We start from the raw sequence: 16,342 nt of genomic DNA, 5'->3' as shown, positions 1-16,342 counted from the left end.
GTATGGCTGTTGTCCAAAATAGTTGGATTTTGGGGCATTCCCACCACATGTGTATGTATGTGTCTGTGGAGGTGCACCCTCTCCAGCATTTTGGTGAGGTTTCTGGGCGTATTAGCGCTAATTTCCTTGGTGTTAAGTACCACCTGTAGATGAGTTTCAGAGTGAGTTCTCTCCTTCTTCTTGTTTATATGGATTTAAGGGGGGTGGGTTAGACCACATTCTGGTCCATTGAGTTGGGTTAATCTCATAGCCTATGTCGTCTTCCCAATGTGTTTTTATTATGTCTAGGGGGTTCATGGGGCTACATTTTTTTAAACTTAACCCTCCCCTCTGAAAGCTTCCAAACAAACTAAATATAAAACACCATCATGTAAGCATACAATTCAATCTAAACCCATATTAATTTTAATTGGGACTTCCACAGGGGGAGTATATCCCATGGGTTGTGTCTATTAGTCAGATCTCCTGCTCTGCAACTTTAATGACTCCCCCAATTCTGCCACAGGACATGACCCTCACCTTCTTTCATGGCATAGCTCTTGACTTTTCTCCTCCCCTCCAACCAGTTCCACATTTTCTTGTGCACTATGGGTGCAGCTGCTGCCTCATGGAATTGTTATTCACGGCATATTGGAGTGCCCCACTGCTGCTGCTTCTTTATTTAGAATATTTGCCTGTCCAACCCCCACCCCCAACAGTACATGTGCAACAGTACATTAAATTACCTGTTCATTAAACTATTTCTGTAATTTCATGTTGTTTTAAACTGTTCTAAAAATTGTGTAATATTGTGTTTTAATATCAAACTTATGTTTTAAGTGTTGTAACCTGCCCTGGGACCTTAGGGTGAAGGGTGGGTAAACAACAACAACAACAACAACCCTTTGCTGTAAGCCTTGATTAAACCAAGAAGGCTCTAATGAGCTACAGTTTTCTGTTTTGTCGGAACCTGGGAAGCTATGGTTGTTGTTTCATTCTGTTACTACTTGTTCATGCTGTTTTAAGTGGTGAGTTTGCTGTATTTTATATTTCTTTATTTTTATTTGAAATGTATTTGCTGCTTTTACTATTTTTTATTGCAAGTCGCCTTGAGACTACAGAGTTAGGCAACAAAGTAAATAAATAATTTGCCCACTTTGGAATAAGATAGAATCTTAAAACGTGGTTTGAAGTTGCTTTAAATTCCTGGCTTGCTCTGAAGCTGCTATGTATATTTTCCCGGATATTTATTATTTTATCTGAACCAGCTTACAGGAGCCATTTTTGGGTAAATAGCATGCTAAAAGTGAACTTGAAGAGGCATGTTTGTGTTGTGGATGTGTTTGTTTTGTTTCTTTGTGACTAGTTAATATACAGTCCCATCCCTGGTTAACAGACACTTCCAGAAGGGGTATAGAACACCATTTATATAATGCAAATTAAACATGAGACTAGTTGATGTAACGTAAAAAAGCTAAACAGTTTTAAAGGGATATGACTTAACCAGAGTAAGCAATTATGAGTTGAAGCTTTGAAGCATTTCATTAGGCATAGGATATATCAATTGGGAATTCATTACAGTTGTTGGAGAAGGCCAGGGTTGTTTTTCTCAAAATGCAACTGGGAAAGTAGGCTACCTGTATTACGGAGCTTGTATCAATGTTCATCTTGCCAGCTGCTGAAAAGTGATTAGCCTGTATTTATGTAAAACCTCTCATGATGAAATGCAGGAATCTTGACTGGTAGCACCAACTATTTCAATTTACATATACAATTCCTTCCAGTGACGCTGAACCTCAAGGGAATTTTTATATTTCCATAACTTTCTTTCCTTCTCTAGGCAGATAAATGTAGGTTATCCCTTTCAATGTGATCCTAAGCTCTTGAGAAGGAAGATATGGTTGGTCGCCTGTCAGCAAAAAGGCAAAAGAAGGGCTGTGGAATTGCAGATTGATAAGCTCCTTGTGTCAAGAAGCTACCTTAGACAAACCTACAAAATAGTTTACTTTCCTATAATAGGTTGGCCGTTTATGCTGCATACCGTCCATTGAGCCACACAGCAACACCCGTCATTCCCCAATTGAAGATGGTTTTTACTCGTAAACCATTGAAGCCTTTTGGGTAGGTTGCTATGGTGACAGATTGAAGTGGTGGAAACGAGTGACACAAAAAGGCTAAAACATGGAATGGGTTGTCAGGAAATATATGACGGCAGAAGGAGTGTTCAGATAAACATCCAACATGCATTGAGTTCAGGATTGTACCCTCTCAACATGCACATCCGGTAGTCTTGTGAAATGGCCCCACACCTGGTCTGAGGTATACAGAATTCTTCCACATGAGGATTCATTTGGAATCCCTCTTCACATGGGGGAGCTGTACACATGTACATCTGTATGTGCACAGGGCATAGAGCCCCCTTCACATGCCTGCTGAATGTGCATGACTTATGGCAGGAGGGCTTGGGGGACAGGTGCCTACCGGCAGGGCTAATCACTGCAATCCCATGACCTTACTCATTCATTATTTCAATAGATGAGGGATCAAGTGATCTCCATAGACCATAATTGCAGGTCGCAAACTGTCACTGTACCTGGCTATTGGCCCTGCTGGCTGGGGCTAATGGGAGTCCAGCAACATATGGAGGGCCACAGGTTCCCCATCCACTGCCATAAAAGGACATTCTAAAGCGTGGAGGGAACAGTTTAATAAGCATGGATCAACACTCTTCAGGTATTAAGTGGCAATTCACTTGAATGTATAACGGAACTGGATTTCTTGAGCCATTAGTTTTTAAGGGATCCTCCTTAGATAGTGTTTGATGTTGATTACTGTAGTATTTCAATTCTTTGTACCTTTTGGTTGGCTTATGATTATACCCTTGGTTTTATATTAAAGTAATTCTTTTGTGAACAGGACACTGAAAATATTCACATGCACCCGAACAAATATATTTGATGCTGTTTCCAGCATCCACTTTCTTAATCTAATGTATTTTGGAACCGCAAAACCTGGCCCTTTGGTGCCCCTCCTTCCTCCAGGGCATGAAGGAGGTACATCACTTTGGTCTCCTGAAATCACTCTTGCCCCTAGGTTTGTCCTTCTCTTCCCAGAAAAGTAAGAGTAAGGCAGAGTAAGGTGGGGAACTGAATCCACTGCCCTCCTGCAGGCCAAGATTGACAGATGGGTGTCATGTGACCCATTTTGCCCATGCCAAGTACCAGTTGATCAGGAAGGGCTTCAAAAAAGAAGAGGCGATGTCTTATTGCCTTCATGTGGTGGTGATACTGGAGAAGGAAAACTCACAAAAGACTTTAATCCCCAAAGAACCAATGTAGGATGTCTGAATGGTGGGAAGAGAGTCAGTGAAATTTATAGATGCCAGATTTCCATTCAAGGCTCAGGCCAAGGTAGAATTCTCCCACCTGCTCGATCAGGGGAACAAAAAGAGTGGAAGACAAACTGACAATCTCCTCTAGTACTAGGGTAAAATTAGACAACCTGAAAGGAACATTAGACACTCTCAATTTTCCGCCTTTGTGTCTGAACATGTGGGAGAGAAAGCTGGACGGAGGTGTTGGCTGTCAAAATAATAGTCGCTCTGACAAAATAATGGGGCTGCACTTGTTTTTCTCAAGAAAAGGCTTAGGGAAATACACGGCACTGATTGCCTTTGTTTCATGCTTGATGTATCCGGCATAGTTATTATTTGGATTTTGCTCATTCCCCACCCAAGTCCTGCTGACAAAATATTAATCGCTTCAGGACTTCATGCAAGCCTGTTCCCCAAAAATATGGAGATTAGCTTTCCTCTTCTTCTTGGAAAACAATTGCATTCTGAGTGGTTGACTTTGCTGTATGAGACGTCAGTAGGGTAACATGTCCTGAGACCTTCAGATATGGCAAGCATGATAAATCTAAATGAATACTCTTATAGGTAACGTAAGGTCATTGCTGTAGTGCATCAAGGATGGATGAGGGAAGCATAACTCCTCCACTGATTTATGCCCCTGGATGAAAAATACAAAGTGGAAATGTAAGGTGTGTGGCACTTCCTTGAAAGCTTCATTGAAATAAATGGGACTTGTGTGGGAGCAACTCTTTGTGCCACTGTTCCTTTGGAAAGCAAAAAAGCAAGCTGCTTTTTAGAACATGGTAATCCAGCTGCACACGACCACAACCCTTCTGTACTCTAATGCCTTTTAAAGCCATATAATTATATCTGCCCCACTTCCCTCAGAACTGTGAATTAGAGGAAGGGGAATTTCCCTTCTGGAAAGCAGCCCCCTGCCTTTTGCTCTCTAACAAGGAGCATTTCCCCCTGTCCACCCTAATGTATGCACACACTTTCTTTCTCAAAAGGGCATGTTTTATTTCAGCAAGAGCATCCTTGATTTATTTATTTTTTAAATGGACAGGTTTAGCATTTGCCTTGGTGAGCAAATGGCCTACATGTATCTAGATTGGTTAAAGTCTCTTTTTTAAAAAACGAATTTGTATAATTAGTTTCATAGTAGATCTTTTGGTTTTGTATCTCTGCTGAATACTACACTTGGTATGCCATCATCTTCCCCTGCATTTTCTGGAGGCTGTTGATCACCTTTGTGTCACTTGTAGGTCATATTCTTTCACTCTGTTTTTCTTTCCTTGACAAAGTCCAGTCTAAGGAACCAAGTTTGGCCACGTTCTTACAAATCACTGTTCTATCTCTTTTAAAAATTGTTCAACCTGTGTCAGGGGAAAAAACTACCAATCAGAATATGCCTTAATATAATGTACACTCATGGACATGTTAATGAGGTGCTTTTGCTGTGGCAGATTTTGCATACAGTGATGTAATTATTTAATAAGCCATCACCTGGACCAGTTAGATTAAATCACGTTATTTGGTACATGTGTTATTAGATAACATGGTGTGATGCAAATGTCTATGTATGACATTGTGTGGTATCAGTCAAAGATCAACACCCCCAAAAGCACCTTGATTAGTACCTGGTTGGGCTAATTTTAGTGCACATGTTGTAGCATGTTATCTGGTATCTAATATCAGCTGATAACAACATAAAACAAGTATCTCCATCATCTTAAATGAATTTTGAAGCCACCCTAATTATAGATAATTATAGCAAGTGTGTCCTCAGATACAACAATAGACCAAGCTATAAGGAAAAGCAGGAGGCACTTTCTTTATACTGTGCAACAGTTGCAAAAAAGGCTTTACTTTTACAACAAACAGGAGTAATAATAATAATAATAATAATAATAACAACTTTTTTATTTATATGCTGCTCATCTGACTGGGTTGCCCCAGCCACTCTGGGCGGCTCCCAACACGATATTAAAAACACAACAAAACATCAAACATTTAAAACTTCCCTATACAGTGGTACCTCAGGTTAAGCACTTAATTTGTTCTGGAGGTCCATTCTTAACCTGAAACTGTTCTTAACCTGAGGTACCACTTTAGCTAATGGGGGCCTCCTGCTGCTGCCGTGGCGCGTTTTCTGTTCTCATCCTGAAGCAAAGTTCTTAACCCGAGGTATTATTTCTGGGTTAGCGGAGTCTGTAACCTGAAGCGTCTGTAACCTGAGGTACCACTGTGCGGGGCTGCCTTCAGAGCTCAATTGAACAAAGTAGACTTTGCTCCAAGGAAGCAAGCGCAGAATTGTGCTACAAACCTGCAGACCTATGTACACACATCTTATAATAAGCCCTGCTGAATGAAGCAGGACTTCTGAGTAAACATACATAGGAACCTGATACACATTATACAACAGACCAAAGTAACAGGGTTGGGTTTATTTTCCCTAGGTAGTTTTCTCTCTCTCTCTTTTGAATGCCCATATGAATGGCTAGCTAAATAGCCAAAAGATCCTTGGAGATGAGTCTGGAGGAGATGCCCGTCCACATGACTATCACTGATGTGTATGCATAATACTGGGGTACCACCTAAGCTTATATTTTAATAAACCTATGGTGTTTAAGGGGTGGTGGTGGTGGTAGTGGTAGTATAAAGGCAGAACAAAAGGCAACTTTCAACCTGTGATCCTATACATCAAGGTTTTTGTCTAGGAGAATAATATGCACAGAATAGCCCCATCTTGAGTGCAGTATAAATTCACAAAAAAGATTGCACTTGTATTATAATTGTGTTGCAGTCAGCCTTATGGATGGGTCACAGAGCTTCGAGCACATTAGGACGGCCTGAAACTAGGCATCAAGCAGCTCCATGAAGTAAGAATGCTTGAAAATGGCAACTAAGTGTGTGCTTATACAAAACAGGAGAATCATTTCACAATGAACTCCTAAGAAACTCACATTTCAGGAGTAAACATCCTTGAAATTGACCTTACTAGGAATGACTCAGGAGAATAATAGAGGGGCAAAATTACCCTTGACTGAATAAAGGAAACAGCAGGCTCATAGAAACACATACGCCACTGTGGTGTTAACTATGGCAGTAAAACAACAACCTGTAAGGTTTGGGAGACTCTACATATGCCTAGATATTTTGTCACATTTTTAGAAGACTAAAGTAGTAAGATCTGTTGTATAATCTGAGGCAGCTGAATAAAATGACTTCCCAGAGTATATTTTAATAGTCACAGTAGATACATTTGATTTTCTGGAATTAGAAGCCATTATTTTACCTAATGGTTGTGTAGCATACATAATGTTCAGCCTTTCAAATCATCACCCAGCTGCCTAACAGGGAGCAGGAAACTTCTACCAGCTTTTAGCCTTTCTTAAATTCTACCTCTTTTGTATTCTTCATACAGTGGTACCTCGGGTTACATACGCTCCAGGTTACATATGCTTCAGGTTACAGTCTCCGCTAACCAAGAAATAGTGCTTCAGGTTAAGAACTTTGCTTCAGGATGAGAACAGAAATCGTGCTCCAGCAGCGTGGCAGCAGCAGGCGGCCCCATTAGCTAAAGTGGTACCTCAGGTTAAGAACAGTTTCAGGTTAAGAACGGACCTCCGGAATGAATTAAGTACTTAACCTGCGGTACCACTGTACTTACTTCCACTGAAGAAAACTGTTCTTGCTATGCTTGTATACTAATGGTTTTACAAAGGTAGCTGCATTGCAGGGGGTTAGACTAGATGACCCTGGGGGGGTCCCATGCAACTCTACAATTCTATGATTCTATGCCTCCCATAGGCATCTGGTTGGCCACTGTGAGAATAGGATGCCAGACTAGATGGCTATAGGGCTGATCCAGCAGGATTAGTTATGTTCTTAAGGATTCCAATTCCTTAACATAATTCCAATTCCAAACTGAGGGGATGAGCGTTAAAAAAAGCAAATGGGTTTTGATATGCAAGTATTGTAAAGGGATGCACATTACCAACCTCACCCCTCAAAATACATTTTGGGGAAGGTCTGAGCTGGTGGCATTGACTAGGAAAGAAACCTTGGTGCTGTGGTGAGCTGTAGGTTGATGGACATGCTGACACAGTGTGCAGCAGGAAAATTCCAAGTTGGGAATAATTAAGAAAGGGATCTGAAATCAAACTGCCAATATTGTAATGCCCTAATACAAAATCTGTGGTGCATCCACACTTGATGTACAGTTGTGGCCAACGATGAAGAAAGTGGGATCCACCTGTCACCAAACATTCTGAGCTTCTGGCAACCACAGCCAGAATTGTGTTGCAGAATTGCAAAGCGGATTCTTTCCTGCAGACGTCGACGCGTTGTTTGTATATCGCACGCAGTAGGGGGCGGGAGCGGGGAATCACAAGGTTAGCAAGGACCACGTGGGTGGCATTTAGCGGGGCGAAGGCTCAGGTGTGCTTAAAGAGCACGCCTACGCTGGCGGGATGGAGGGTTGCAGCGCGTTGTAGAAGCGCCCTAAAGCTGGCGTCGTAGCCACGAGCTTCGGTAAGGAGGTGTAGTCGAAATGTACAAAGTGGGCTGTTGACACGGATCCAGCCTCAGGGATACGGGTGGGCTGGGTGACCTCTGAGCACATTCCAGCTCTCAGCCATTCTACCATTCGCCGTAGCTTGCCTTTGGCTTCGAAGCCATTCACAGTGCACTGCCTCTCCCCCTCGACGTCTCCCACCTGCCTCCCATATGCATTTATCCGTAGTTTGGGGGGTGGGGTGCAATTCTCCTTTTTACTTGCTTCGAAGCGGGCTGCCCCTACCCGCAAGCAGGGCCCCAGCCCGCTTTAGAGGGCCACTCGTCGGCATGCTCCTCTACCCGGACCCGCTCCCGTTGCCGCCGCGCGCATTGTGACGGCACAGGCGCCCCCGCTGCCTGCCTCCTCCAGCGTCGCCGCCCCCGCCCTCAATCCCGCCTTACGTAGGCTGGGCAGGCCGGCCGGCTGGCTGGCTGCTGCCAACTTTCAAACAATGCGTGCATGGCGGGCTCCGCCCCGGCTGGGCGGAGACGAGGGCTGGGCTCCGAGCCCTCGGCCAACCCTCCGGAGGCGGCCCCGGCCGCGGGGAGCTGGGGGCGCTACTGACTCGCCGGGGCTGCTTCAGTGCCTGGTTCGGGGTTAAGCGCAGGGGAGACTCGCGAGCCCCAGCCGAGCCAGCGGAGCTGGCGGCGGCCCCCCTCCCTCTCCGCCCCGGTCAATGGCCCCTCGGAGCGCCGCCGCGCAGCTCCGGGCTCCGAGAGCGCCTTGCCCCGCCGAGCAGCCCCTCCGCGTGGCGTGAGTGCATGAAGCAGTGATGGGCAACACGGTGCACAAGACCCTGGCAGGTAAGCGCGGCTGCGGGGTGTGGGGGGGGGGCGTCGAAGGGCGGTTGCCGCTGCCTCCGACAATCCCTGCCGAGGTCGCGGAGCCAGAGAGGCGCGGGCGGGCTCCGGGTTTCCTCGCGCGTCTTCGGAAGAGAGCTTTCTCACGGAGCCGTTAGACAAGGATGACCTCCTCCTCCTCCGCTCGGTCGTCGGTGGGGACCTGCTACCGCGTGTCTTCTGGGGAAAGGCAGGGGCGAGCTCGCTGTCCCCCGGCACCTTCTTTTGCCTTTGGGGGGGGGCGTGTGTGAGAGAGAGCGGGGAAACTGCCCCACCTCCTGGGAAGCAGCTTATCTATGTGTGCCCTGGTCCCATTGCCCCGGCTGCTTTTGCAGCTCTCTTTTGTTAGTGCAAACAGCAATGGCATTTTCTATGTCTCTTCTCTCTTTTTCTTTCTCTACCTCGCCCCCTCCCCTCCCTTCCTGCACGTGCTGCTTTCTGTCACTCCCTGTTTTCTGCTGCTGCCGCCGGAGGATAAGATACCTCTGACATTCCGGTCCATCCTCTGCTCTGATTGTGGCAAGCTGTCAAATCCGGATGGTATTGCTGAATTAAGTAGGGGAGGTTTTAACTGAAGATATGGGGGCTTAGGAGAGGAGAACTTGTTTCTGCGGATTCCCCATTTCCCACTTGATTTCTCTTAAAAAGAATATCTGTTTCAGTAATGATTCCCCCCCCCCCCCCCCCGCTCACCGTCAGCTCAAAATTCGAATCTTATTTCATGGTAAGGATTTGAGCCTAATGATTCATAGCGGCATTTTGATTCTCTGCAGCTTTTGGTTCTGGGGAGGAGGACCATGTAATGAATGAAGGTGGGGCTATGAGGTGCTCAGAGGCAATCCCTTTTTGGTTAGACAAGGAAACGGAAGAAAAAGAAAAAAATGCATGTGCAGCCTGATGTATTATTGCACACTTACCTGGTGCTAAAAGTGGGCATAGGACAACAGCGTCAGAAAGGGGGAGTGGCCATAGCACAATAGTAGAGAAGCTCTTTGCATGCATGTGGCTTCTCTCTCTCTCCCATGTTCTGTCCCCACCATTTCCAGTTAAAACGTAGGGGTTTGCAGGGCAGGGAAAGATCCTTCTGCTGCTCACAATAGGCAGTGCTGGGCGAAAAAGGCACCCGTGGTCTGAACTGGTGTGTAAGGTGAAGCTGCTTTGCCGGTGGAAAGAGCTGTGCATTTAAAATGTTGACATGAAACATCTGCGTCTGATTGGATGGGAATTAAAAATCTGTATCCCGTGAATATATTCTACTTTATGCACTATGGTATGCAAATGCCTAGGAAACATAGGGTGCATTTCAAGAGCTGTGATCCTGAATAAGTCTCAAGTGGGCAGTCAGTGGGACTTCCAAATGTAAAATGTTTGGAATTGGATGAGGAAGAACTTTGACAAGCTGAGGGCTGGAGATGCAAAGAAGAAGAGGACCTGTTGCCTTTTTAGTGGGCACGGTTGGCAGACCAGGCATGAGTGAGAGGAGACAGATGCAGGAATGGATGGCTTTTGTTCCATAGCCAAGTGGCATGCTGGCGGTAGAACCAGTCCGTTTTGAAGCAGACTGTTTTCTTATGAAGAATGATTCTGCTCCCTCTTTTAACCCCTGTTTCTGTGGAAGGGGAATAATATGCTTTTCAAAACTCAGGCCCTTTCAGGATCTGCTGTGCCCTCCTCCCCCAGAAATTGAAATAAAAACAATGAACTTGAGTAGCAGCTGGGATGTCTTTTGGTCCCCTGCAAGTACAACAAAAGAAGGCAAAACTCTGTTTCTGGCTGAAAAAGCCATTTATGTGACTGAATTGAAGAGACGCCGCTGCCCCTCATTGTGAAATTTCCGAGTGTATTGGCCTTTATTTTTGCTTTTTGAAGACTTTGTATGTAGTTTCTTCTTTGTGACTCAAAAAGGGGAAAAATTGAAACCACATCTGAAACCTGTTTGGGGCATTCAGTGATTTGATTTAAAATAAAGGTGCCCTCCCCAGCCAGCATTGTTCTGATATAATGAGAATAAAATCCACCACCCCCCTCTTTTTGCTTGCAAGTTTGTAATTGCGACTCCTCCCTTCAACCCTGTCAGTGGGCAATGAGAACAGTTGGTTGATGAAGAATTAACGGTATTGAATTACTGCTCAGAGCTCCTGTGAGCTTGTGTCTTCAGCTGTCTCCCTTTTCTCTCTCTTGCTCTTCCTTATACCGTATGTCGTATTTAGTATACTTGGCTGCCTTATAAAGCCTGGCAGGCACGCTGCTGAACTGTGGCTGTCCTACAACACAATTATGAAGTTCCCTTTCTATAATGAGGAGCATAAAAGCCCTAGTCTGAAATTCTCTTTGCAGCCCTACAAAACCTTTGAAAGTGGGCTTAATTTTGCTCGTTGGAGTTAAAAAGTGATGCTTTTTTCTACTTTAATTTCTATTCATCTTAGGGACTTGATTAGACATCCAAATAAATTACTTATTTTATCAGTCAAGCACTTGATTTTACGAAGATGAAATTTCACCTGTATAGCAATTCATCTGTATAGTAGCTGCCTCACTGGAATATGTACCAGACCTCAGAACCATGCATGAAATACTGGGACAAGAGAGAGAAGCTTTTGTCTTAAATCTGTAGCTGCAGCCATGCTTATGTGCATCACAGAAATATGTGCACCTTGGGCTAGTCACTGTCTCACTGCCCAACCTCCCTCACAGGGTCACTGAGGGGTTAAAGGTAGGAGGAGGTCCATGCATGTCACCCAAAACTCATTTGGAGAGAGGGCATGATATAAATGTATATATATTTAAAACACACACTTGTATTTCTACTATCCAAAGGGTCAAATTCATTTTCACCTTGCTCTACATTATTTGCCTCAATTTGCAGAGTTTACAAAATAGCCAAAAAGCAAGATCAGAATCCATGCTAGGTACAGACTTGATGGAAACTTCAAGTCCACCAACTGAAAGAGCCACAGACAACCTGATAGGCATCCCTGCAGCCATTGAAAACATAGGATCTGCAATCTCTTTGTCAGGTTGACCTAGACGTGTTATTGTCATGTGGGAGGGAGGATGATTATACCCATTAAATAAGAGAGCCTCAGGAGGGTGGTGGGCTTCACATGTTCTGATGTGGAAAGCAACGAGAAGCAGCTTTGTGCCATGCAGAAAGGTTAAGAGGTTATTAAAGCTACTTCTGTCATTTTGTTAAGCTAAGCCGCTTAACTTTATCAAGCAAGCTTTCGACTAGAGCAACCTACACAAACATTAATGTTAATAGCTGGGAGTTTAACATCCTTGACTCATGAAGGACCTGTGCTCTTATCTAGCACAGAGTCTTCTCATGCTCCCACACTTTACAGAGTGCAATTGGAATTGCACAGAACCACTTTTGCAATTACAAAAGCTCATTACTTGTACACATTGGTATTTAATTGGATTCTGCTCTGAGTCTGAGTGTTTTGGTGTAACATACACATCAGTTTTCTTCCTTGCTAATAGCCACTTAAAAGGTAAAGTGGCCCCTGACCATTAGGTCAAGTCGTGGCCGACTCTGGGGTTGCGGCGCTCATCTCGCTTTATTGGCCGAGGGAGCCGGTGTACAGCTTCCGGGTCATGTGGCCAGCATGACTAAGCTGCTTCTGGCGAAACCAGAGCAGCGCACGGAAATGCCGTTTACCTTCCCGCTGGAGCGGTACCTATTTATCTGCTTGTACTTTGACATGCTTTCGAACTGCTAGGTTGGCAGGAGCAGGGACCGAGCAACGGGAGCTCACCCCGTCGCAGGGATTCGAACCGCCAACCTTCTGATTGGCAAGTCCTAGGCTCTGTGGTTTAACCCACAGCGCTATGTGTGTGTGTGTGTGTGTGTTTTTACTAGAACTAACATGGTATATTAATAATGAGCAGGAAGTTACAGAAAACTTTTATTTAGGTATGAGCAGTTCCTAGTAGTAAAAAATCTATTTTCCTTGCTTTGCTGTGGGGAAGTTGTAGAATTTATAAAATATGTTATTTTGTTATGGGTCTTTTAAAAACATTTGCATCATTAAAGTTACATTCAACTTGAAATTGCATTGTGCCAAGATTGCTGTTAAAAACATATTTTTCAAGCTATATATGCTCTTAGGAGTACGATATGGAGAAATAGAGAACATATTACTACATACAGTATTTAATTTTGTGGAGAAAGAGGTTGATTTACTGTACATTGAAAGGATATAATCTTTAAAGCTTGAAATGTAGCATTTATGTCACACATTCTGTGGATATGTAGGATTATGCCTATATTATATTTTGTTGCACAAGTGATGTTCCTCCATTCTGGAACATGGAATGTCTTAATATTCTTCCACAACAGTTGCTGGAGAACTAAAGATTCTTCTGTGCATATTTAAATTCTTGGGCTAATTCCCATTTGAAAATGCCAGGGGTGTTTAGGGTGATCATATGACTGTCCCAGTATCTTTAGGAATCTTTCATCTCCCCATCATCAGAAGCCTGAAGGGCTCTTCTTTATATTGTGTCAGCAGATGCTTTCTTGTTTAAGCAAAAGAAAATTCTTTTGCCCAGTCATCACAGTAGCAACAGTTTGTAGCAAAGCTGGGATAAACCAGACTAATATTCACCCAGCACTTAAGTGAAATGTTTATTTGATGCCTCAAAGCTCCTTGCTGACTTTACTTTCTGTTTGTTTTCTTGAATTCTACATTAGAACTTTTTTGAAGTTGCAGAAGAGAGTTTTATTCTGATCCCACGCAGAGAAAGTCCAGACAGACCATTCTCACTTACATCATGGAAAAAGCCCAAATAATCAACATTCCTCTGTATTCCTTAGATACTGTAGCTTTTAATGAGAAATATTGGGGGGAAATGGAAGTTCAATTTCTGCCTTTTAAGGCATTCTGCAGTGCAGTCTTACACATTGCTACTAAATATAAAGCTCAGTTTTCAGTGATGGCTTACTCCCAGGTAGGTGGGTATAGGATTTCAATCTTGGGTCTTAAACCACAGTCCTTTATCAATTTACTTAGAAGTAAGCCACCAATGAACTCACAGAGGTTTACTTATGGGTGGACAGGATTGCACTGTTAAGCCTTAAATTATAAAGCTATTATTCCTATTCTGCTCTTAACATTCAGAAAAGCTTTTAGGAAGCATCTTATTTTGTTATCATGACTGGTATTTTGATAGTTAACACAGCAAAGATACAGACATCGAACATGTTAAGGACATTGCCACAGTACTGGAATGAGTAATACAGCAGGCTTAATGAAATACCATTTTTATACATGTATTGAGAAATCACTATGAAAGGTTTGAATGCAAGAGTTAATGTGCTACTTAAACATTTTTTTTTAATCCTCTGTAGTGGTAAAAATTGCTTTTATCTAAGAGCTTGCAGGTATAAAACTTTTCTACTTGCCAAAGAAACTTCTCGTATTATGCTTCTCTTGAGCCACAGTCCTTACATAGCACACTAACAAATTGGGACTTGGCTAGGATAACTCACCCAAAGATTGAACTCTATATTAGATTATACTTTCTTTTGATCTCCAAAGCTACTGCCGTTCCTTAATCATCTATTTTTGTTCCTGTTTTATATTGACCTGTCATTCCACAGAGATCATCTTCAGAAGCTCTCTTCCAAATATCTCGCCATGTGAAGCAAAGTGGGTGGCAACCCAAGAGATGGTTGTGATGCCATACCTTTAGCATTCCCCCTGCAGAGAGGTTGGCTTGGTTGGTGCCTACATTGAACCAGCTCAGATGTCCCAGTAGGCCATGATTTATTGTGATGGATGTGAACCACAGGGAGCATTAGGCTCACATGCTCCCTCTCCTCCTCTGGCATGGCTGTGAGAAGGAGATAAAAAAAACCCTGATTTGGGTTAACCACAGTTTAGCATTGTTTCTGAACATGAGAGTTCATTGTTGGTCTTAATCATGGTTTGTTCAGCTTCAAAGCCCAGTGCTTGAAGTTGACTGATTTTAAGCAAACCATTGTTAATATTAGGGACAGTTTGTTGGGTCTGAATGAAACAACAAAGGGCAGGTAATAACAAATTAAAACAAAAACTTCTAATCGCCTTCTCATGGCTGAGCTGGAGGAGGAGTGGGGTGGAGTACATGAGCCCAAAGCTTTATCCATTTGTTCCTATCACAATAAACTATACATTAGTTTAATATGACAGCTGATCCAGCTCACTGTTACAGATCAGCCACCCCTGCTGTATGATTCCTATTCCATCCTTTTGGAAAACCCATGGGGCTTGGATGTTTTCCCTAGTGGAGTGGGGGGGAGTGGTGAAATACCATTGTGGGATGACCATGTTAATGCATTTTAATAGTTTTTTCACCTGGGAATAGATAAAATATGGTGCCATAGTTAAATTATAATAAAAATGGGTTTAAGCTTGCATTGTAAGGAAGTCTGCTATATGTTTGGGCTCAGCCATTTCACTGTAGTGACTTATATATCGTTTACAGCATTGTACTTCCTACAGCTGATAAACTTGGTATGCAACATTGCAATGAATGGGTAAGACTTGTTTTGACTTGAAAAGCTGGCTGAGAGTCAGAGTTGATGTTGCTGGATTATAAGCAACATGCCAGCCTATCATTTTGTGATGTTGCAGTGGCTTTGTAGATAAACCCTTTATGGTTTGGAGCTAATTTCCCTTTATCTAAATTAGCTGATTGCTTGCTCTTCATTGACAGGTGGATCTTGTCTCACTATGCTCTGAGATTCCCCTTTGACATTCATGTCACCTTTTCTTCCTTAAAGCTTTTTGGTCCCCCTCAATGAGCTATCTTAGTGCACGTTTAATTATCACCTTCTCTGCTTTGCCACTTAAATATGGTACTTACATTGTGTTTCATAACCAGACAACAGGATATCATCCTAAAGGGGTGTGTGTGTGTGTGTGTGTGTGTGTGTGTTAAATGTTCCTTGGGGAATTACTATTGCAACAAAAGAATCCAGACACTTTTTTCCGTGATTAGACTTCCAAGCAGCTATATTAGGGCATCAAAACACAACTTCAGTACTTAAGATTTCTTCTCTTTTATTTATTGAATGTTTCAAAGAATTCCCAACTATTTCCTGCAATCCACCTAAAACTAAACAAGACCATACCGAATCATCTTGAGGATAATCCACAGAATATGTCTCTTCTGATTTCATGGCCAATATTATCTTTAGTTATTGCTCAATATTGCTCATAATTTATTAACCATCTGTTTTTTGTGGCGCAAGTTCACACACCATCTACCAATCTGCTATCTCCCTCATCCCTCATCCATCGTCCTTTGTAGCATCATCTATGGTTGACAGTAGATAGCACTCATTTTCTGACTTGTTCATTTAGACTAATTGTTCCTCTCATCTCCTTATTAGGTAGCCTGAGAGAGAGTGTTCTGGATTTCCCGAAGGAGCTGAAATACTTGCCAGTTTGCATGGGGTGGGTCAGAGAAACATTTGTTGAATAATCCCCTATACTGAACCACATTCAAAAAGGAGGCCCATAATATATAGGCAGAGTGCATGCACTTGAGGTGCCCTGTCTTGGATAGCTTGAAAGTCAGTGGGATAGGTGGTACTGAACAGCTCTAGAGAATAAAGGGAAG

General features: G+C 43.2%; 1 protein-coding gene across 8 annotated transcripts in view; it reads left to right on the top strand.

Moving 5' to 3' along the window:
• Nucleotides 1-16,342, top strand: part of NEURL1B (neuralized E3 ubiquitin protein ligase 1B) — a 184,520-nt gene that overhangs the window by 122,863 nt on the left and 45,315 nt on the right. For 4 of the 8 annotated variants that reach the window (XR_014520985.1, XR_014520986.1, XR_014520987.1 and 1 more), the window contains exon 1: nt 8,286-8,695. The exons of 1 other annotated variant lie outside the window; for it this stretch is intronic. Coding sequence is in view for 2 of the 7 variants with exons in the window: in XM_083483734.1 (XP_083339860.1) it covers nt 8,665-8,695 (31 nt within the window). In the remaining 5 variants the exon portion in view is untranslated. Of the gene's footprint in view, nt 1-8,285; nt 8,696-16,342 lie in introns of those variants that run through there. 3 more of the 8 variants (XR_014520988.1, XR_014520989.1, XM_083483733.1) reach the window with 1 other exon arrangement.

Source organism: Podarcis liolepis (genome assembly GCF_965112155.1).
Source record: "Podarcis liolepis genome assembly, chromosome: 2".
Classification (NCBI taxonomy): Eukaryota; Metazoa; Chordata; class Lepidosauria; order Squamata; family Lacertidae; genus Podarcis; species Podarcis liolepis.
This window is presented reverse-complemented; position numbering and strand designations above follow the sequence as displayed.